This window comes from Dermochelys coriacea, chromosome 1 (genome assembly GCF_009764565.3).
Source record: "Dermochelys coriacea isolate rDerCor1 chromosome 1, rDerCor1.pri.v4, whole genome shotgun sequence".
In the NCBI taxonomy this organism is placed as follows: Eukaryota; Metazoa; Chordata; order Testudines; family Dermochelyidae; genus Dermochelys; species Dermochelys coriacea.
In genome coordinates this window covers 238,414,783-238,439,209 of record NC_050068.2, presented here as the reverse complement: position 1 = coordinate 238,439,209, position 24,427 = coordinate 238,414,783, and the positions used below count along the sequence as shown (strand labels likewise).

Sequence of the window (24,427 nt, the reverse complement as noted above, 5' to 3'; positions counted from 1 at the left end):
AAGGTAACTGGGAGTCTCACATACACATGTCGATGCTCATGTTAAAGGGTCTCAAAAAAGCATGACAAACCCCTAGTTAAATGTGTACTCAGTTTTTTTTATTCACTTTTTTTTTGTTTTTTTTTGTTTTTTAATAGCAGTTCATTCAGAATTAGGACTGAATTAGGTGACTAGGCGCTAGAGAAAATGCTTACGGCAAATGTGGGACTATTGTCATTGACGGTAAAACAGCACGTTTGTTGTTCATAGCATTTCCTAGTTTACATTTCATGATTACTGTGATTAAAAATTTCCTGTCTCTTGGGAATTAGTTTACAATTACTTTGTATTACCCACTATAAATATCTAATACTATACTGAAGGAGTTTTTTTGAATGATTGCCTCTGTAGAACACAGTACCTTCTTCTTATGCTTTAACAAAAATCCCCAAAACGAAAACACTTATGGGAGTCTTTGGCTGCTTGTCCAGTATCCTGGTATTTGACCATAATAAGGAAACAGGCACAGAAATTAAAGATGAGTGAGTGTCAGAAGTGAAACCCAAAGTTCTGCCCTAGCTCTTATATCACAGTGCTTCTTGTTGCCTTTTTTAAAAAAAGATATATTTTAAAGTTCACCACGTAGCAGGCCTAGATTGCACAGAATTCATTTATTCTCAGTGCAGAATATAATAGACAAGTTATTAGGGGAAAGGGTTTTGTTTTTGTTTTTTTTTTAAAAGTGGGGGGTCCAAAGTTAGGCACTGCCGCCCATCTTGAATCAGCTGAAGAAGCTGCCTGTTTTCAGAAAGACTGAGCACCGGCAGCTACAGTTAAAGTCAATGAGGACTGCTGGGTGCTCCGCATTTTTTGAAAAATCAGAGCAGCTATTTAAATATTTAAATCAGGACTTCTGAGCCTAACTTTAATCACTCATTTTTAAAAATCCTTGCCTTAGTTTTGAATCACTAGATAAATTCTGTCGCCCAAATTTTATTTAACCTGCCACACACATGGTGTGATCCTTTCCCCACTTGAAAATGGGGGGGAGGGTGAAAGACAAAATTAATCTGAGTATAGAAATCAGAAGTTTGATAGACCCACAAAAGCCACACATGGTGTGAAGCTTGTGCTATTTCACCAGACAGCTCTGGCAGCAAGTCTGCAAATAGCCAGTAGCAGCCTTGTGGTCCTGAGCCTTTCATGACCAAAAAACAAAACCCCACACACCTCACCACCCTGTGGCTTGGGATGGCGATTCTGCAATATATATTATGGTAAAATTAGAAGTAATAAAGTCAAGCACATGGTGTGTGTTTTCAGGACTGAGGCCCAAGGTTAGATAAAAGGAACTTGTTTTTAATGTAGCAGGTTAACTAACTAAAAGCGTTTATTGCTAGACACCCCTATAGTAAACTTTCACCCTTCCCTCTTCTTGAGTGTGTGTGTCTGTCTCTCTCTCTCTGAGAAAATTCTCATTTATAAAGTTCTCTTTGCAGCAACTAGGGCTAAACATTTACCAATTAACCCCTCCCCCAAGTCTGTAGAAAAATGCATTTTCCCCCACAAATTTGCAATAAGGAAAGTTTTCACTAGAAAGTGTTTTTTAGCCCTATGGGCTAGAGGATCCAAGGTTATCGTATATGGATCTTAACAAGTGGTATATATAGGACTTCTTTCTATACTAAAGAATAGGGAGGGGTATAACAGTTCTGACTAACAGCCTAGGACAAAGAAAGATGTATGGATGAAGGAACAATCCTGCACTGCAAGGGGGATAGATTATACCCAACAGTAGACCTGAGTCAACAGTTAATTATTGCAATAGTAACCAGAAGTCCGCAATGGAGATCTATGCCTCACTGTACTACATACTAGACAGAAACCCTTCTAGAAAAGTTCAGAATCTACATTCAGTTAATGTAATCCAATGAATGTAATCCTCTCTCTCAAAGATCTGCATTAGCAATAGTGATTTCCTCAATTATGGGTGTTATTCAAGAGTATTCAACAAGGCTGTGTTGCTGTTTTTAACTGTGGATTGATGCAGACTTTTCTTGATACTTGCTATTTAAGTACTGCTATTTAGTTGTAATGTTGCATCAAAAGTACTTGTGTGTTTATCCAAAAAAGTCATACCATGTAACCTACCTGCAAGCATTAGTGAGCCCGAATTGTGGATTCATACACATCTATGCTCACCTATGTGACTGAAATTTACTTTGAGCAAATATTAAAACTGGGTTGTATATATGCAAATGTTTATGGAAAGTAAACACAAAAGGGCCACACACAGGAAACAACAGAGTTCATTTAGGAGCTAGGGAAAGTTCGGTCAGATTTTTTCCCCTAGTATTTGCCTAGTTCAACCCAAATATCTCTTTCCTGTCGGGCTTCTATGGTTCATCTATTTCTATCGCAATGTGTGGAGAAATTTTTTGTGGAGTGACGGAGGGGAGAGGAACAAAACTACATGTTATCCCCTGGCTTAATATAATTGATTAACTGGCAGCTGTTAGCAGATATCTAGGGTGAGAAATCTTATCTCCCATAATATAGCTCACACTTAAACCCTAGCTTCAAAGGCTTGACCACAAAAACATAATGCAAAAGTAATGGAGGTAAATTCAAAGTGACATTTGCAGTTTGGTTTTGTGTAATTCCCTTCTAAATAGTAGAACATACATCCCATTACAGTGGATACACTGGATACAAAGACTTGACATCCCTTGTTTATTTCTCACCTCTTCAAAATGTAAAAGGAAGCTGCAATAAAATCCTCGATTTCTCTCCGCACAAGCAATTTTATCTTTAGATGTTGTGCAATTCTCACTTTCATCCAGTATGTGCTAACACAAGACGTTATCATTTTTGCAAAAGAAAAAAGATGAAAAGCTTAAATTACAGTACGGCAGAATGCCACTTAACACAGAAACTGCAGGAGAATTTCCTGTGGAATATCAATCCAGGTCTGAACACACTTCATTTTATGAGAGGTGATTTTTCCCTAGTGAAGGCTTCTGTAACATGTTATGTAGTTTGTTACTAAACAGAAACACAAAGTTTAATTGTAACTCAAGTACAAGCCTCCCAGTGTTAATAATTTGGGCCACTTGTGCTGTCAGTCATGCAAGTGCAATTCTTATTCCAGCAAATGGTAGTTGCAGTTTTGATCTGAAGCTAGAGTTTGGTCTAAGGCCAGGGCTGCACTTCAGACTTATCAGTATTACTACATTTGCTCAGGGACGTGAAAAAGCCACATCCCCCAGCGACAGTGTTATGCCCACCTAACCCCCTGCTGTAGACAGTCCTGTCAATGGGAGAGCGTCTCCCATTAATTTAGCTACTGCCTCTCCCAGAGGCGGATTAACTACGCTGATGGGAGAAGCTCTCCCATCTTCACTAAAGTGCTACAGCAGCGCAGCTGTACATGAAGACAAACTCTTACATATACATTCTTCACAGAATACTCCACTGAAGCATTTCAGCACATGCTTAACTTTAAGCCCGAGTAGTCCCATTGACATCAATGGGGCTGCTCAAATATTTAAGCTTCAGTATATGTTTAAGTACTGTGGTAGATTGGTCCATATCTGAAACAGATTTTAAGGCTGGAAAAGACAGCCATCATCATCTGATCTGCATAATACAGGCCACAGAATTTCACCATGTAATTCCTGCATCCAGCCCAGAACACATTCTTGTATCGTAACAGGTTTTTAAACTAAGCATGAATTGCTTATGAAATCCTTTCGTTTTGATAACGGAATAATACATATTCTGTTAGATTTTGGTGGAAATATTGAGTTTACTTTTCAGTTAAGTGAGTTTCGTTTGTGCCCTTGCTGTTGTGTGGTAAAGATGTTCCACTACTTTACTGCATTCCTAACCCCAAAAGGATATATTTAACAACATTCTAAATATTAGAAAACTGTAGAATAAGCAGTGTAGGTAAATCCTAAATTTAGTTACTGTGGGCTGCATTTAATCCGGAGTATGCCATCCAGAACAGAACAAACATTTTTTTCTACCAAGTCAAGTATGTCTAACTACATTGTCCATCTTGTACTCAAAAGATAATTTGGTGACGGAGTCTATATCTATTCTTAAAGGAACAGTGCATTTCTAGGGATGTCTTAAGCTCTAAAGTTTTTAAATAAATAGATGAATCATTTCCACGGCCACCTAAAAACAAAGAAAAGATGGGACCCTAGAGACCAATGGCTAACAGCCCATGAATTTAGAATAATTTGGAGTCTCAGCCACAGAAGGATATAAGATAGCAGCAATACCAAAATGCCATGATTTATAACTGCTTAACTACACGAAGATTTCTTGGCAAGGGCTTCTGTCATTCAGTTCCTAAAACATTAGAATCAAAAATTCAATTCAAATATTCTGTTTGGGCCAGACAGACTTTAAGCTTGGGGATATCATTTAGATTTATTTAAAGGGCCTTCCATGTCACCATAAAGTCTCAAGTGGGGAAAATAAGCTTTCAAAACACAAGGCATCTGGTAACAATATATGCCCTCATATTTTAGCATACCTATGACTGCTAAATGAAAACAGATAACCTTTATCATTGAACATATGTATTGTACATACATTAGATATTTTGGTCCTCAAATATGTACATCAAGGAATATTTTATTTCATTTTCAATGGGAAAATACATGGTGTGTTTTCCATTTTTTTTAAAATACCTTTCTCTTGGGAAGATTGAGGAAAGTTTTATTAAGCCTTTTGCTTTACTATCAAATAGCATTTATTTGATCTGCCATAAATTTTGCATAAAATGCATCTTTGATACTTTCAAAATGTATCTTGGAAATTCCTAGCTTGCTTATAAGCCACCAGGTAGGTTATATTTAATACTGGAAAACAAGCATATGTTAAAGTTGAAAAAAAGGAAACTATAGTACATCTAAGTCACATTTGAAAGCTAGAAATTAAGCCATCTGTCACTGGTAAAAGCTTCAGGAATTTATCTTCCAAAAACAAAATCATGCAGTAGAATATTTATAAAAATGAGAAGTAAAATGGCAAAAAAAAAAAAATCAGGAAAATTGCAGACAATAGCAACAAACAAAAAAGATGAGATGGAAATTTGAATGTGGCTTTTAAAAAAAAAACAAAAAAAAACCCCACAACCTGATTCCACACTGCATTGGTAGACAAATAGTATTAAAATTTGTTATATGCAGATAATTGAATGCCTGAGAATAAAGTATGCTCCAGTGTTTATTTTTTTTAGACTACCATATTATAAACTAGCACTTAGGGTGCACTGAAAAAAATATACTATAAATCTGATACCAAAACATTGCTAAAGTTAGAACCAAGTTTCCTATCTATTCTCATAAAACTTATATCAGTCAATGTGCATTTGAGAGTAATTACACCCACAAAAGCAACCTACTTAAATATAGCTAATACTTTATCTATGTATAAAGAAAGAGTTACAGATATTGAAATTCATCTATGGAGGAGTCCTATAGAATTCAACAGGGAAGAAAGAAATATATATTAAAATAGAGTGATATAGAATAAACGCTTTAAATCCTATAAAATTCAATAGAGAACAAAATCCTTTCTATAGAATTTTTAAACTATCCTATAGAATTTGGTTTAGCATTGTACAGGCTAGCTTAAAATTAAATAAAAACTTCTGTTCAAATTTTAATCAATTGACAAAAATCTTTGTTGTGCAATTATTTGCCATTCAGATACCATTTAATAGTAGTATCACAAAATGCTGCAGCAGTTTTCAAAGTGTAGTGTACTTTCACATGCAAGTTCTCCAGAAATTTCATGTCTGCTTTCAGCTCTCCTGAAACTCCTTGAGCACAGCCGTAGGATTAATGAAATAGTTTAACAATGCACAAAGTGGCTGGTTTTCAAGGAGCCCTATATGAGGGAGCATTTGCGCACTTGAAAATTAACCCCTCCATAAAATGTAGTGCTTGGAAATATGCCACTCTTAAAAACTTTGCACATTTGAAGAAAAATGTACCAGAAAAGAGTAGCAAACATGGAACCACTGGATAGCATCAAACTTCACTTGCAAAATTTAGAGACTGCATTATAATATAGCATTTCCACGTATGTGACTAAAGAGTAATTATTACAGTCTAATTGAATGTGCCATATTAAAAGCTAAAATGGATAAAATTACATACATTTGTCTAAGTAGGCAGGATGTTATTGTAACAGGGAAGTATTACTAGTCATCAATGTTTGGTAGACAAACTACACAAGCATAATAATAGACTAAAGTGATCTGGAGATCTCACCACACGCTTTAGTAGTTAGTGGAAAAGTTGTTTCCTAGTGCAATTTTTACAGAATAACTTCTTTAAAAAAACCCAGCAAATATAATTAGTGTAGTTTTTATTAACACATGCGTCTTACACACTAAAAATTCCTAACAAGCAGAAAGATGCAATGTCCGACATTGATTTTTACGATATCTGTTGTTTTGGGGCCCATTTCTGCAAACTTACTCATATGAATAGTCCTGTACACTCTAACGAGAATAATTAAATTAAATAAGGCTTTCCAGGATCAGGCCCTTAGTAAGGAAAAGTGAGCTCTATGCTCCAATCCCGCAAACGCACGTAGGTAGGTAAACTTGGAATTCAGTGCAATTTAGTGCTTCATTCTTTGACAGTTCCTTCACTGAGTTAATAAAGCTGATTTAGCATGGTACAGTTTAGAATACACTCCATACCCAACTACTCCTAGTGTTTTCCCTGGAAAAACACTCAAGTTTATCTGCGTATGTATTTTTGGATGAGTTAATATCCTAGGTGTCTGCAGTTTTTTAATGCACTTTCCACTATACTAAGTGGGGGGGGGGGGGGGAAGAGGAGGAGAACAGGAGCTATTAATCAGCACGAGACATTTTAAAAGTGCCTTCTCTTGAATTTCACTCAAAGTATTCCTATTACTTATTTTTAAATAATAAATTACCTTTGGAGTAAGGGCAAGTGTACAGGCAAGACTGAATCAAACTCAAACAGTTCATATCTTTGCAGCCTGCAAACCTTATCCATCTAAATATTTTAGAGATGCAATATCTTTATGATGTTTATGCCTGAACGCTTTACTTTCTGTAGTGTGCTTTCATTCTTTACAAGATCTGTGCCAATATTTTTTTGAACTGGCTTATCTCTGAAGTCTTCAGCCAAAAGCAAAGGAAATAAAATACAATTCACTACCTTCCCTTCCTAAAAGTAATCTAGTCATCTTTATAGCTGTTCAGTGATTCTTTTAAAGTCCATAGTAAATTCACAAGCTAAATCATTAAGCCTATAAGAAAAAAAGGAGGAATTTTAAATGTTCTGTATTTCCCTCTCTCACAAAGATCCTATATGCAAAAAAAGCCCACCCTAATATTTATTTTGTGAATCCTTCTCCTATGATCTGTTTACCTGGCTAGAGAACCTTACCTGGCAAAAGTAATAGAAGTTCTGATTTTTTTTTTAAATCCATCTGAACATGGAAATTGAATAAAAAACCATATTCTCTGTGTTTACTAAGAGGTATGCACGCCAACATTTAGTGTCATGGAGCTGAGTTAAAACTAGAAACGGTGAAGATAATTTAGCTACGTGAATGCCTACTCTTCAGTGAAATGCTGCTAAAATTAAATAGGAATGAAACAGCACTTTGTAGTCATTGGTTGCTCAGCAGGGTTTGTGTAGTTAAAAACCTAAATGAAAAGGGTGATTGACCTACATTGCTACTAGCTTGGCACAGCTGTAGTTTCATATCTTCACTGCTTCTGAGGAAGCTCATTATTTAATGCAATTGAGTTACATGTAATTGTCAGCCTTTCATTTTACACTTTGGGCCAGATATTAGTCTCAGATGTGTGGCCCAAATTACCATGCATCTGGAAATACCCACTGCGGCACATGTGGGCGCAAGCAGAATAGCAACCCTGGAGATAGGGCCACGCATGCTTTGCGCCTAAAATAAGGATGCTGCCCTGTGGTGCTAATGAACATGCAAAAGTCAAGTGAGCAGGCAGAGTAGGGAAAAACCCTGCCACCTGAGAAGGGTAACAATGGGCATTTTCCATTTTAAAGTTCTTTTTGTAAAAGTTCCTGGGATACATAACTAAAGCATAATTTCATACAACTCATACCTGTGGTTTAAATAAGTAATAACCTTCCAGTTAACCACCAGTCTGATATGTTAACAGCCCAATGGCTGTTAACATAACAACTGGTCATTAACTGCCAGGATAGATTTCAAAGAGAATATCACTCTTGTAAATGGACACGCTGCCACTCAGAATGGATTGGGATAGGTCGATACATTAACATGTCATTTCACATTTCTGGAGAAAAACTGTTTGCATTAATAGTATGTTCCATTTACTATAATGGGATGCAAAATATGAGAGTGAACCTAAATTCCTTAAATTAAGTCTTCTTAACCTAAGAGTGTGAGAGCAGGAGACAGAAGCCTGCAGGGAAACTATATTCTGCATCTCATTTTCATGGAAAGTTATTTCTAATACTGAGCCCTCTCTTTATACAAGCGAAATCCTTCCTGGTTAACAGAAAAAAGGGCTCATTCCTTCAGCACCCACCGCAACTGTCCCTCTAATTGAGGTGAATTGTCCCTCTGAAGTCACTGGGACAACTCTCACGTGTAAGGACAAGACCACCAATGGAGCCTCTGGGACATAGCTTGTTACATCTTACTACAGAGACGTCCCCTGCTTAGAAAGCAAGAGTTAATGATGTTAAACTAATTTTACTTTTAACTAGGAGAGTTAGTTTGAATAGAGTTCAGGAGTTCCAGATATCCAAGGAGGTTATCACAATGATATGCTGATATTGAGAAGCTGCTACTTTTCAGAATGAATTTTTAAGTACACACAAGATTTGAAGAAGGGTGAAAGACAGGAAGCCTCCCTGCAGACAACCTAGGTCACCCTCCTTCCCCCAGTTTGATAATCTGACCATGTAAAGCACACAGAGTGGCTCCATTATTGCTTCTAGAATTTCCAGAATGGCTGTCTTATTGAAAACCAACGAACAGAAAAAAATTGTTAAACTATTTTACTCTTAGTACAATTGAAGTCACATATCCTCTAGAGGGCACCCCATAAATTAATAGGAAGCTAATACAGTTTTATATGTGACTAAAACACTGTTTACAGTTACAGATTTAAATTTAAGAGGATAGTTAAAAGCTGTAATCTAACCCTAATCTGTTCATTAGCACAAAGTAATTTATTCTACATATTCATATCAAAGAAGTTTTCATATTTTTGTAAGCTATTTGCCTAAAGCTAGAGAACAACTAGCATCTTCATTAGCATTATAATGAAGATTACTTGTACAGGTTCACTGCATAACTAAGTGATAAGGCAATGAAGAATATGACTATCTGCAATTACCTTAAGTGCATCAGTTTGAAGTTTAGTAAAATACAAAGTTTGAGTCTATGCACTTGCAAATATCACTACAGAATAAGCACCATGACTAAATTTTGATGAATCTACAACCAGATGAGAAATATTTAAACCTGATAGTGACACGATCTATCTCCTCTGTTGGTTGTAGTTACACTAATCAGAAAAGTAAATACTGTGTATGGATGATGAAACCTGCACATAAGTCAGTTTAAGTGTGGTTATATTCAGACAAATGACTATGTAGAAATGGGGCCCCTTCGTACTTGCATATTAGATCAAATTGTCTTCAAGCTCAATCTACTGGCAAACCAAGTTTCACTCGAGCGAACTGTGCAGAGCCCAAGCAGCCACAGAAGAACAAGCTGGGTTCTAGTCTGCACCACACAACAGAACTGTCACCACCTAATGTTCCAAATACTTGATCGTTTTTTGCTGTTGATTTGAGAAGCAGAGGGAACATTTTTATTTCAAGAGCCCAAATTTGCTTATCTAGCGGATAAAAAATACAAGGACATCGATAAACCTGTAACTCCGTAATGGCTTCCCCCCCGCCCGCATAATCATTTGAAATGGGGTGGGGGGGAAATCAATCTTAAAAATTAGGAGAGAAGCTAGATTGTCACCAGGAAATAAACTGTTTTTTTCCTGTATTTTGAGACCACGACCATGAGCATACGACTGACAGTTGTATGTTAATTCCTTTAGATATCGTTTCCAGCCCTTTCAAGCAACTGTACCAATTTGTTGGAATAAGACCTCACTAGCTACTTCACTGGCACCCTCACCACAAGAATCTCAGGTGCACTACCTTGCATTCAGTTCCGTGTTCTCTAACCTGTAATGGTGGGCTTCACAAGGAAAAACATGCCACATTACACAAGACTGTGTTAGAAGTGCCTCAAATTGCATCACAGATCAGAGTGTGTATAACTGAATGGAAGATACCAAGCAGCAGCAGCAGCACAGAGCTCACACTTGTGTTCCCCTCCCACAATCTGATCATCATGAAGGCAGGGAGAGGTAATGAGGCCAGCCAGTAGAATACAAGCGATCACTAGTATAGCATTTCACATTAATTTGTGTTGCTATATTTTAGACCTACCACCTAATCTATTTCAGAGCTTGTCTACACAGTGGGGTAATGTGCTTTACGAGGGTGAGAGTTCTACCGTGCACTAACATATTATACATTAACGGGTCCTTTGCTGGGGTGCACTACGTTAACAGTCACCAGCAGGGTCTAAGTGGACCAATTAATCTGCAACATAGTGAGCTTTAAAACTCTGCACTTTTGTTATAAAAGAGGTAGAAAGGATTCCTCCAAGTTTGGGGTGGAAGCACAGCAGAATGCAAAACATACAATGCTTACACTGCTTGCATTCTTCTCAATAGAAGACTTCAGACTCCAGTGTTGTCAGACTGACATCTATACATTTTACACCGAGTACTACACTTTAAGAAGGTATGCAGTGGGTTACTTCAAGTTGAAGTATCTCTCTATCACGGAATTTGTTTTATCTGTACAGCACTTAAAATATAGTACTGGGCAAAGATTTTATAGCAGTCAGGTGTTTATTGTTCCAAGGTCTCTCACGCTGTAAGAAAGATTGAACAGGATTACAATGCTTACATACTAGACAACAATAACTCTTCCCTCCTACCTCAGGTAGTCTCTGCGACAAAGGATAAGGTTGGCTTTGGTGTACAAGGTGGAGCCCACCTCCCCCAAACGACAGTCACAGCAAGCACACTTCAGGCAGTCCTCATGCCAATATTTGTCCAGGGCTTTTAGAAGATACCGGTCCTTGATCTTACGGTTGCAGCCAGCACAACCTTTCGGCTTGGTGTCTGGCTGGACTGAGAGCATTTGTATACCTGAAATAAAACAAATAAGACAGAAGAATGGGATGAAAAAAGTCTCCCCTTCACAGGTGTGAATTTTTCTTCTAATGCATAAAGCGACAGCTCTTTAGATCAAGTGTATGATCAAAATAGTTAATATCACATTGACAATAGCATTAAGATTCATTTAATCTAACTGGTTAGTGCAGATCTCTGTTAGGTTCCTTACCTTCTCCCCAACATCCCTGCTTTCTCAGTCACTTGGCTGAAATTGCTCTATAATGGGTTAAAAATTTTCATATAAAAGTGTCAAATTTCTAATGGCCGAAAATTTGAACAAATCTGAGGAAGAGTTGAATCAGAAGGCAAATTATATATATCCTGAATTTGATAATATTTAGTATTTGGCACATCCAAAGGATTCACAAATATTAAGCACAAGCGTTCCAATCTTATAGGTGGGAAAAATTGAAGCAATTAGGAGGTACAAGTCTAGATTTTCAAGAGGGCTCAACATTTAGGGCCAGATTTCTGGGAGCTCAGTTCCCATTTAGGCACCCAAAAAAAGGTGACTAAATAGTGAAAGTTAGGAGGTGCTGAGAATTTCTCTCTATGAGCACTTTTCATCCAGACTAAATAGCACTAAGGCGCTATTGGCCCTAAATGACCTGCACAAGGTCAGTGATTCACTGGCAAGCAGATCAACAGAATCCACTTCTCCTGATTTCCCCAGCTCTGGCCAGTATACAGTGCTATAGAACAATACCATTTTATGAACTAAACACCTGTTATAACAAACATTCCTTAAGAGATGTAAATGGAAATATTATAGCTTTAGATAAAACAGTAAACGCCACTTATAAATGAGATGTTGAGTGGCTGACATCTACAGGTTGCAAAAATTAAGTTAAATGGGAAATTGGGGTGGGGAGGGAGACGACTAGGAGAATTGGAAATGATTAACATAGCATAGCGTGGACCGCGCAGTAAGTAGATCTAAGTACGTCCACTTCAGCTATGTTATTCACGTAGCTGAAGTTGCTTAACTTAGATCGATCACTCCCCGTAGCGTAGACAAGGCCTTAGTTGCTGTATCACCGAAGGACACAAATCAGGAGTAGGGTACGACTGCACTAGTTTTAATAGTGCACAGGGTAAAACACACATCTTGAAAAGGTATGTCTCTAGGTTACTAGTTTGAATCCCCACCCCAGATCGGCATAGTTATCAGATTTATCCTTTATCATTTCCCTCCTCTGCCCCCAGCATCTCAAAGTCCTCCCACTTTAAACGTCTAACAGGGCTATATTATTGCTCCTTGCATTACATCAGGCAGAGCAAGAGAGAGCATGCACCAAACACACACCGACATTACTATATTTTTTCCAGTGTTTCAAACCAACATAAGTTTAAGTATTTAAATAAGAGTGCACCCAATTATAAATTACAAGTTACAGACTAACACGGCTACTGCTCTGAAACCTGTATCAGCAAAAAGAATGGAGGAGTATTTGTGGCACCTGAGACACAAAAAAAAAAAAAAAAAAAAAAAAAAAAGTATTTGAGCATAAGCTTTCATGGGCTAAAACCCACTTCATCAGATGCATGCAGTGGAAAATACAGTAGGAAGATGTACACACACACACACACACACACACACACACACACACAGAACATAAAAAAATGGGTCTCACAGCCAAATGTGAAAGATCTGAGCAACACAATAATGAACCCCAACCCAGAATCAAGTGTTACTACCCACACCCCTAGCCTAGAGACGCTAACAGAGGGAGTTTGCCTGGGGACAGCCCACTGAGGCTTACATCTTGCCAGCTTCTCTGAATAGTTTCTACAACTCCTGAGGAAGTTCGTAGAAGGAAGGCAATATGGATGGGGAGTGTCCAGCTGTTGCGACCTGCGCTGGATGTGCCATGTTTGTCTTTCTTCCACAGGACAGAAGCAACTTTGTCTGTATAAAGAGCAAGCTGGTCTCCGTATTGGAAGAGAAGGTTCAAGGTCTGGAGCAACAGGTATCGACCCTGCATTGCATAAGAGAAACTAAAGATTTCCTGGACAGACATCAGGATATGCTTCTACGGACACAATGTTCTGAAGATTCAGAGCAGGCTGCACTGCGGGGACAGGACAACGGTGAAGAAATTTGGCACCATGTGACCTCCAGAAGAAGAAAGTGGAGCATCCATGTACCAGCAACGCTGATACAGTAAGTAACCGTTTTCATGTTCTTTCCACAGGTACTAATGAGGAGAGTGGACTAGATGACACATCTGAGGGAAGGGAACAGAAGGAGACTCTGCCGATTGGAAGGCATGAGATGCACTATCCTAGGGTTGGGGGGTTCCATGACCACCACTCCCAAGAGAAGGAGGCGGGGGGTGGTGGTCGTGGACTCTCTCCTCAGGGGGACTGAGTCATCTATCTGCGGCCCCGACCGGGAAAACCGAGAAGTCTGCTGCTTGCCAGGAGCTAGGATTCATGATGTGATGGAGAGACTGCCGAGATTCATCAAGCCCTCGGATCGCTACCCCTTCCTCCTTCTCCACATGGACACCAATGATACTGCCAAGAATGACCTTGAGTGGATCACTGCAGACTACGTGGCTCTGGGAAGAAGGACAAAGGAGTCTGAGGTGCAATTGGTGTTCTCGTCCATCCTCCCCGTGGAAGGAAAAGGCATAGGTAGAGACCGTCGAATCATGGAAGTCAACGAATGGCTATGCAGGTGGTGTGGGAGCGGCAGCTTTGGATTCTTTGATCATGGGATGATGTTCCAAAAAGGAGGAGTGCTAGGCAGAGACGGGTTCCACCTAACGGAGAGAGGGAAAGGCATCTTCGCAAGCAGGCTGGCTAACCTAGTGAGGACAGCTTTAAACTAGGTTCACCGGTGGAAGGAGACCAAAGCCCTGATACCAGGGGGAAACATGAGCAGGAGCGTGCGCGAGAGGGGAGGGCTCCTGCCTCATACTGAGAAAGAGGGACAATCAGTGAGTGATCTCAAGTGCCTATACACAAATGCAAGAAGCCTGGGAAACAAGCAGGGAGAACTGGAAGTCCTGGCACAGTCAAGGAATCATGATGTGATTGGAATAACAGACTTGGTGGGATAACTCACATGACTGGAGTACTGTCATGGATGGATATAAACTGTTCAGGAAGGACAGGCAGGGCAGAAAAGGTGGGGAAGTTGCATTGTATGCAAGAGAGCAGCATGACTGCTCAGAGCTCAAGTATGAAACTGCAGAAAAACCTGAGTCTCTGGATTAAGTTTAGAAGTGTGAGCATCAAGGGTGATGTCATGGTGGGGAGTCTGCTATAGACCACCGGACCAGGGGGATGAGATGGACAAGGCTTTCTTCCGGCAACTCACGGAAGTTACTAGATCGCAGGCCCTGGTTCTCCTGGGAGACTTCAATCACCCTGAAATCTGCTGGGAGAGCAATACAGCGGCGCACAGATAATCCAGGAAGTTTTTGGCAAGTGTAGGGGACAATTTCCTGGTGCAAGTGGTGGAAGAACCAACTTGGGGCAGAGCTGCTCTTGATCTGCTGCTCACAAACCAGGAAGAATTAGTAGGGGAAGCAAAAGTGGATGGGAACCTAGGTGGCAGTGACCATGAGATGGTAGAGTTCAGGATCTTGACACAGGGAAGAAAGGAGAGCAGCAGAATACGGACCCTGGACTTCAGAAAAGCAGACTGACTCCCTCAGGGAGCCGATGGGCAGCATCCCCTGGGAGAACATCATAAGGGGGAAAGGAGACCAGGAGAGCTGGCTGTATTTTAAAGAATCCTTATTGAGGTTACAGGGACAAACCATCCCAATGTGTAGAAAGAATAGTAAATATAGTAGGCAGCCAGCTTGGCTTCACAGTGAAATCCTTGCTGATCTTAAACACAAAAAAGAAGCTTACAAGAAGTGGAAGATTGGACAAATGACAAGGAAAGAGTATAAAAATATTGCTCGGGCATGCAGGAGTGACATCAGGAAGGCCAAATCACACCTGGAGTTGCAGCTAGCAAGAGATGTTAAGAGTAACAAGAAGGGTTTCTTCAGGTATGTTAGCAACAAGAAGAAAGTCAAGGAAAGTATGGGCCCCTTACAGAACGAGGGAGGCAACCTAGTGACAGAGGATGTGGAAAAAGCTAATGTACTCGATGTATTTTTTGCCTCTCTTCACGAACAAGGTCAGCTCCCAGGCTCCTGCACTGGGCAGCACAGCATGGGGAGGAGGTGACCAGCCCTCTGTGGAGAATGAAGTGGTTCGGGACTATTTAGAAAAGCTGAACGAGCACAAGTCCATGGAGCCAGATGCGCTGCATCCGAGAGTGCTAAAGGAGTTGGCGGATGTGATTGCAGAGCCATTGGCCATTATCTTTGAAAAGTCATGGCGATTGGGGGAAGTCCCGAATGACTGGAAAAAGGCTAATGTAGTGCCCATCTTTAAAAAAAAGGGGAAGAAGGAGGATCCTGGGAACTACAGGCCAGTTAGCCTCACCTCAGTCCCTGGAAAAATCATGGAGCAGGTCCTCAAGGAATCAGTTCTGAACCACTTAGAGGAGAGGAAAGTGATCAGGAACAGTCAGCATGGATTCACCAAGGGCAAGTCATGCAGTGGATGTGTTGTTCCTTGACTGTAGCAAAGCTTTTGACACAGTCTCCCACAGTATTCTTGCCAGTAAGTTAAAGAAGTATGGGCTGGATGAATGGACTACAAGATGGATGGATAGGAAGCTGGTTAGATTGTCGGGCTCAACGGGTAGTGATCAATGGCTCCATGTCTAGCTGACAGCCGGTATCCAGTGGAGTGCCCCAATGGTCAGTCCTGGGGCTGGTTTTGTTCAATATTTTCATAAACGATCGAGGATGGTGTGGATTGCACCCTCAGCAAGTCTGCAGAATACACTAAACTGGGAGGAGTGGTAGATAGGATACAGAGGGATCTAGACAAATTAGAGGATTGAGCCAAAAGAAATCTGATGAGGTTCAACAAAGACAAGTGCAGAGTCCCACACTTCAGACAGAAGAATCCCATGCACTGCTACAGACTAGGGACTGAATGGCTAGGCAGCAGTTCTGCAGAAAAGGACCTAGGGGTTACAGCGGACGAGAAGCTGGATACGAGTCAACAGTGTGCCCTTATTGCCAAGAAGGCTAACAGCATTTTGGGCTGTACAAGTAGAAGCATTGCCAGCAGATCGAGGGACATGATCATTCCCCTCTATTTGACATCGGTGAGGCCTCATCTGGAGTACTGTGTCCAGTTTTGGGCCCCACACTACAAGAAGGATGTGGAAAAATTGGAAAGAGTCCAGCAGAGGGCAAGAAAAATGATTAGGGGACTGGAACACATGGCTTATGAGGAGAGGCTGAGGGAACTGGGATTGTTTAATCTGTGGAAGAGAAGAATGAGGGGGGATTTGATAGCCGCTTTCAACTACCTAAAAGGGGGTTCCAAAGAGGATGGATCTAGACTGTTCTCAGTGGTAGCAGATGACAGAACAAGGAGTAATGGTCTCAAGTTGCAGTGGGGGAGGTTTAGGTTGGATATTAGGAAACACTATTTCATAAGAGGGTGGTGAAGCACTGGAAATGGGTTACCCAGGGAGGTGGTGGAATCTCCTTCCTTAGAAGTTTTTAAGGTCAGGCTTGACAAAGCCCTGGCTGGGATGATCTAGTTGGGGATTAGTCCTGCTTTGAGTAGGGGGTTGGACTAGATGACCTCCTGAGGTCCCTTCCAACCCTGATATTCTGTGATTCTATAGACTCTCCTTTCTCAGACAGAGGCTGGGAAAATAGAAGGGCTCTGCTCCATGCCCTGAAGGCTGGATGTGGGCTCTGTGAGAGCCATGAAGAACAGCAATATCCAGAGTTATGGACTCTTCACCAAGAATGTCCTACCACCCACGGTTATAAAAACTGGGGACTGTAAGATTTAGGTTATCAGCTGATTTCAACTGTTATGGTAACATACCAGGAGGAAGAAGCAGTCTGAGGTAGCTACAATCTGAGCTAGGTAAGAGATTAAGCTCACATAAGCCAACAGGAAGTCAGTGTAGACTTTGAAACACTGTTATAATATGCCTTTATGACTGGCACCACTAAGACAAGCTGCCTCATTCTGCGCCAGCTGTAGATTCCAAGTGGTCTTTAAGTGTAGTTGCATGGAGAACACAGTTACGGTGGTCTGCATAGATTCTAGATCCAGTTAAGAGGCTTTCGGGGGGAGGGGACAGAGGGAGTAACTTAAGTTTTACCTCAGAAGCTCCGTGGTCACTGAAGTTAGAACAGGTTTCAGAGTAGCAGCTGTGTTAGTCTGTATCCACAAAAACAGGAGGACTTGTGGCACCTTAGAGACTAACACATTTATTAGAGCATAAGCTTTCATGGGCTACAGCCCACTTCATCCCCACTCGCACTGTGGCATGCCCCTAGTATAGTCCCATTCCCCCACCATCTATTAGTCATTTGTTAGATTAACATTACATGTAAAATACTTAGTAACACAAAGCAACCCAAAATATAACAGTGCTAATTTGAGAGATGTCAACAGCTCATAAAAACTGAGCAATTTTATTTTTCTCTGTATATTGCCCTCCCCCCACAGCACTGTAGCATCTCTCAATAAATTGACCTTCACTGCTCTCAGTAAATATGGACATAATCCCCATTTTACATACTGAGGCACAGATTAAGTGACTTTCCCAAGGTCACACAAGAAGAGCCGGGGGTGGGGGGGAGAGCAGAATACCCATGTCGTAGGCCAGTGCCTTAAGGACTGTCTATGGCACCTTACACCGTGCTCCTCCACCCACAAGCAGCATTCATAGAGCAGCACTTAAATGCAGCCATGAATGGAGGTTAAGGGCAGCAGTCAAACAGCACACAGCAAAACACCTTTGAAGAACTTTTGTCAAGAACACTGGAGAAAAAAACCTTATGGAAAAATCCCACTGGATATTTAATACCCACTCAGAGCAAAAGAGAAACCTCAGCGTTTAAAGTTTCCTTTGACATAAGCATTTATTAAATATCAGTGCCATGCATGGCTTTGCACAAGGCAGTCTCCAAACCACATACACATGGCTATCACTCTGAAGCCTGTCCACGTACGCAATGTTCATCAGTCTTTTTTTTACTGGTTTACAACAAGCCTAAATTGTTTGGAATTTGGTTTTAAAAGTTCAGAAGGATGAAGGACTCTACTAGGACCTGAAGCTTTAGCTTCAGGGCATCCTGGTTAAAATAGCTAAGGACTTAAAAAAAAAAAAAAAAGGGTAAAAATTTTCACTCGATAGGCAACCTGGTAGAGAATCCAGGCTGGCAGTCTCTGATCCTAGTTGATCAAACCAGCAAGCAAATGTCCTTTTTCAGTCCGAAGTGAACAAGCTTCAAGGACCGATGCAAGGCTCAAAAATCTGAGCATTAAAATAATCAAACCTCATGATTCCCCAAAAGCTTTGCTGAGGTCATCACATTATAAATAAGGATGTGGCCTGCACGGTCTTCCAGCTGTAAAAGCACATAGAAAATGTAATGCAAAAGGTAAGGATATGGTCAAAGGCAATGTCAAGATTTTTAACTGTATTCACTGCTCCCAAATCACTCAGACAGACATGAGAAGGGAGAACGTCCTTGTGCCCCAACCCACTGACACGATCTTTTTTTTGGGGGCTGAGGTAAAGGTGGCTCAAATGCATCCAACTGGCAATATCTATCTTCTCATGAGGGACAACACTTGTAGGGTCCATTGGGGGACAGAGGTTTTTCACATCAGCTGCATTAGATTGAAGCCTCATCCCTTTTGGTGAAAATTCATCCAAAGAAATTGATGTTGAACATTGCTTGAAATTTGTTTTCAAGCATTTTAGTACTTTTTCTCAAAGTACTCCTTATAGTGCCTCACCTGTCACCCCTCCCCACCAAAGAAGGTGTTGGCATTGCCTGGTAGACTCTTAGGATACACCTCCTCTTTCTAAATCCTGGAGAATTTCTATCCCCTCATTTCTCGAGCAGTGTTTCCAATTTTTTTCTATTGTGTGGGTCACATGAACACAGATGGTCTCATGGACAAGCTCTTGCCCATTAAGGACCCAATATGATCCTCATGGCAACTATAGCAACTGCTTACGTGGAAAGTGATCAATTAAATTAAAAGATGGCCAAAATATATTAGTCTGAAATAAAGAGTGCCAGCATCTTACAGTCAACCAGCTCTCCATGGACCACTCTCTGAATACTTCTGTTCTAAGGAAGAACTGGAGGACTCCCTGTGGATACAGTCACCACCTGAACACTCTGTTTGACTGGTCGTTGCTGAACTGGCAGAAGTAACGTGAACCCCTTTAGGGCACAAGCTACTGCTGTCAGCTTTTCCAAAACACATTCAACTCAGTGAGTTGAGCAGCTGATCTGTAAAACTAAACCAAGAGTTTACATAGAGTGCAGAGCACTACCAATTATCTATCACAAATCTAGAGTCGAGACTGATCACAATTATTGACCCTAGTTTGCCACTCTCAAATTAACATTTCTTAATAGTCGTGATATACTATCAAGGGTCTTTGTTTTTGTTTTTTTGTTTTGTTTTTAAAAAGTCACAGCAGACAGCACAGCTTTGAAGCTTGAAATTTTTTTCCTAGACACCATCTTCTACCCTTGAATTCATGGTGAAAGGTAAGAGAAGGTTTCTATCTTCTGATTTACTGATTCCTGGACTTTACCCTAGTCTTCCATAACCAAATCCTTCAAAATGACTCATTCCCATTCCTTTTATTTGGAATGTACTGTGAAATGGCTGTCAATTTGTGGCTATGAACTCCACAAAGGAGAAGGGGGGGGGGGGGAGAAGAATAGGCTCCTGAAAATAGAGTATACAGCAAAGAATAATAAAAAAAAAAATCTCAAATCTCACTCCAAGTTTATAACCATTACTCACCCTCTTCCTCAATTTGAGGGAAACAAGTATTTGGTGTAACCGGACAATAGAATATTTGCAATGCAGACCTAACATTTGCAATGAAGATCAGTGCCCTCATTGTGGAAGGTGCGGGACAGAACATACTGTTCTTCCTTACAGAGAAGATATTTAGTCTTAAACTAAAGTATCAGTCAGAAACTAAGCATCTGTCTTTTCCATTCTTACTCTGCACTGGCTCATTTGAACACTTAGGGCTAAATTTTGCCTTTGGTTAGGCACAACTACTACCAATATCAATGGGCTATACCTCACAAAGGGCCAAATTTCGCTCACGTTTTAAAAAGACTAGTTTGGATAACTTGTTTAAGTAATATTTAATTTTAAGAATTTTCAAACAAAATACACAAAACCAACAAAAGAGTTAGATTCAGGGAAGGGGGAAAAACCCAAAACATTTTTCAGTATAGCTGCCACACTCCCTTGATAGGGTTTCCATCATATACACAGTTTACAGTTTGGTTCAATGGCTCTCAGAACCCCCACTATTCAAATTGTTCCAGCGCCCCTGCTTTTCAGATGCCCTAGATGCTTGTAGTCACACACTTACAAAGCAGCCAACCGCTTCTCTCCCAACCATTCAAGAGAAAAGAAGATACACTAGTGTTAAAGAAGTTAAGTGTTCATAAACGGAGATACATCTCATGTGCTGTAAGCAAGTTATGAAGAGTGGAAACTAGTTTGAGACTGGCATGTAAATTGTTCTGTGGAAAATCTTATTGCCTCCAAGACCCTGCTATTCCAAGTCATTTGACAGGTTAAGGGAAATCATAATTAACAAGAGAAATAGCAGCCTGTGCAGTGCGCAGAAATAAGTAGCACCATTTCATTTAAACTCTGGTGAGCTTTTAATTGCCTGGATTGCATTGAGAACCAGCCTAACGGTTGATTGCTTCCATTATGCTCTCTTGTTCTGTGCCATTCATCCGCACAGGCTCAGCTTCTGTAGTTAACACAACAAAGTAACCGCAACTCCGTAACACCCAGGGTTTTTTTTTTAAAATTAAAAAAAGTAAGGTTTTTGAGTACTGTGAATGTGGATTCTTTTGTATACTTTTGAGCTAATTTTGCCATAGTAAACAACAAAAAACTTCACCCCCCCACTTCTAAAGACATGTATGAATCAGGGTTTTTTTGTTTTGGTTTTTTTTTTGTTTTTTTGAGGGGTGGGTGAATGTTGTGGGGGGAGAAAAAGGGTCGAAGAGAAGGAGAGGTTAGATAGATGCTAAAATAGGAACGCAGTCTCACAGCTGGGAGCACTGACACAGATTAAAGAATTTGGCCAACATGGCTATTCGATTGCCAAGAGACACCAAACAAAAGATTCCCCACCTCCCCTTTTGAAAGCTAGATTGGGCCTAAAAGGTTGTTTCTCTCTCTTGATTGGCCCAGAGCATCCCAGCAGGCTGAAGCCCCCTAAGGGACAACCATCCACCTGCTCCCCTGAGCCCCCTAAGGGACAACAATGCAGATAGATGTCCCCCTCGATCTCAGGGACTGGAACTGCTTCTTAACTGTGTTCCTACCCCGACGCCCCTCCTTTTTTGGGGGGGGAGCAATGGTGCTGCGAACCAATTTGATTCCCTTTTTCTCCAATGCAGCTGCAAGGCTCAGAGATACTGACATTTTTCCACTCTTATCAGTTTAATTACAGTTACCATGGCAGCAAAGTGCTAGTGCTTGGCAAAGGCCAACAAGAGATTTGCAAGACTGAGTTCAATTTTGATGCAGCTCACATGCAAAATAAAAATAAAAAAAAAAGAAAGAAACATACATACACTCTACAACAAAGGATCCCTTTTGGAGTTAGACGCTTAAGCCTTTTGTGCTAATTCCTTTTCAAGCCACACAGGGATGGGGCACAGGGTTGCAAGAGAATGTACAATATTTGTTGCACCTAGCAAGATTAATTGGTTTAAGCAGCAGTCCTACAAAACTGTTCAAGGAAGCACTATTTCAGCTCTCTTTGGCGCACGCACACACACACACACACACACACACACACGCTACAGCACCATATTTAGAAAGAGGAATCTGCCTTTTTAACGCTCCCAGAGAGTGCACGGTAGTTGCTAAGTGCAAACTAAGACACGCAATCGAAACCTTACCAAAACTTTTCTCCTTTTTCTGCATGAGTGGATTTAAGAGCGCCTAGACAGCTCCTTCTTACTGAGCACCAAATCCCAGCCAAAGTAGCAAGTGTTCCCCCACTTTGGGTCAAACGAGGAGCCTTGTGCGCTGCAGCCAGACACACACCAGACAGCCGAAGCGGGGCTATTGTGCAGGCACTTTGGAGGCGGGGGTTAGGGGGACTGGTGGAACAAACACAAGCCGAGCCACTTGCAACGTAGCAGTGTGCAAAATGATGGCGAATGACAAAACCACATGCTTCCCTAACTCTGCCCGTAATCCTATAATCCCAGCGGTCTCTTTCAGCTTCGTGGTAACAAATGGATTTGATTAAACTGTCACATGCAGCGTTAGCCTACCATATCATGTTCAATATGAAAAAAAAGATCATAAATAGATCTAATCTTTCATAACACCAATCTGGATACCCTCTCCCCCGCCCCCCCATGTAAAGATATACTGCATCAACCTGATTCCCAGTATATTACCCCCTGTGTATTTGGGATTTCACTATCCCCTCTCCCACCCCATTTGCTTTGCCTTAACAAGCACGCAAAAACCAAAACATCCATTTGTGGCAATGGAGGACTGCTAATTGCTGGACCCCACGTAAGGGGTTCAAAATAATAACAGAGCCAGTTACAAATCAAACGGTTATGAAGAGAGGTGCTGGGATTAGAGCAGAGAGGGGGGAAAACCATCCACCTGCTCCCCTGATAATTGAGAATAAATTTCGAGACGCTCTGGAAGGAAAAATAACGTGGAAATTGCGGCAGTTTCATTGTTAACTTTGACTGCTCTTTCTCCAGACATTCAGCTGCGCGGGTCTCGCTCAGCATCCTCCGACTGCATGCATTTCATGTCTCATCATTAAAATAATGAAGCCTCACATGATTTAAACAAAACCATCTCGGCAGAGCTGCAGCTTGAGTGAAAGTTGCAGTGCAGAGACGAGCGGGGGGGGGGGGAAGTGTTGCAGCCCCAGTTTATGACTCATTAGGAGAGAGAGATGCGCACACACAAATGACCCAAAGCTTGTGTACACAGTTGCCTCACTTACCTTCTCAATTAAGCGGTACGGGGGAGGCAGTTCAATAAGCACAGTGGCTGCTTTGTAGCTCTTCTCCTTGGGAAAGGTCAAAAAGAAGCATTGTTTGGGGGGAAAAATATAGGGAGGAGCGGGAGGGGAGGGGGGAGAGCTCGCTATTCTTTTAAGTTTAAAATAATGAGGTCCTCAAGGATCCGCCAAGTAATTGTGTTGACCGCATCCGAGCTACAGGTGTCCTCCTTTTAGTATCTTGCAATCCAAGGCTGTCTCTCGCCGTCCTGGCTGAAGACAACTTACCTAAAAGCAGCGTGTGAGGAGCCGCGTTGAATGAAGTCAGGGCTTTATCAGCTGCAAAATGCAATCCCTTACCAGGCAGACATAATACAGCAAAAGAAAAGGTCACTCGGTTATTACAGAGCCAGCAGAGCCCAAGCAGCTCTTGTGGAAGACCACAGAGAAAGCAGCTCCCTTCCGATTTAAGGCTATTTACTTCTCTCCCCCTTCCCCCCCCCTTTCCTCTTTCTCCCCCCTCCCGTTCTGCAGCTCACTCAAGTACAGCCGCCCTCGGAAAGTGCAAAGCAGCCAGGAGACAGATTGGGCTTTGTTGGTAATTTCCCATGGTGAAAATTTACAAGCCTGAGAGTGCAGTCAGCAAAACCACATGCATATGCTAGACACAAACACCAGGGACAACCTCTCTCTCTCTCTCTCTCTCTCTCACACACACACACACACACACACACACACACACACACAGTGACCTCTACAGAAGCCATTCAGCATCAGTCTCCACAGCCCTCCAGAAACTGACTCAGGGAAAGAGAGGGAGCGTGCACCCCCCCCCCCCAAAAAAGTTGCCCAGGCAAAACAGGAGGGAGAAAAGGCAAGATATGCATCTCTCTAACGCTATTACTTAATCCCAGGAAAGACCCTTAAAGTGAAACGAAAGCCCATTCAGTACTAATTTTGCGCTGCCAAAATGGGATTTTCAGAAC

General features: G+C 41.2%; 1 protein-coding gene across 7 annotated transcripts in view; it reads right to left on the bottom strand.

The window, feature by feature from the left end:
• Positions 1–24,427, bottom strand: part of LMO3 (LIM domain only 3) — an 81,005-nt gene that overhangs the window by 52,991 nt on the left and 3,587 nt on the right. For 5 of the 7 annotated variants that reach the window (XM_043516891.1, XM_043516892.1, XM_043516902.1 and 2 more), the window contains one exon: positions 11,080–11,293. In XM_043516891.1, the coding sequence (XP_043372826.1) occupies positions 11,080–11,285 (206 nt within the window). In that variant the 5' untranslated portion in view covers positions 11,286–11,293. Of the gene's footprint in view, positions 1–11,079; positions 11,294–22,362; positions 22,538–23,729; positions 24,139–24,175; positions 24,290–24,427 lie in introns of those variants that run through there. The other 2 variants (XM_038386983.2, XM_038386974.2) reach the window with 2 other exon arrangements.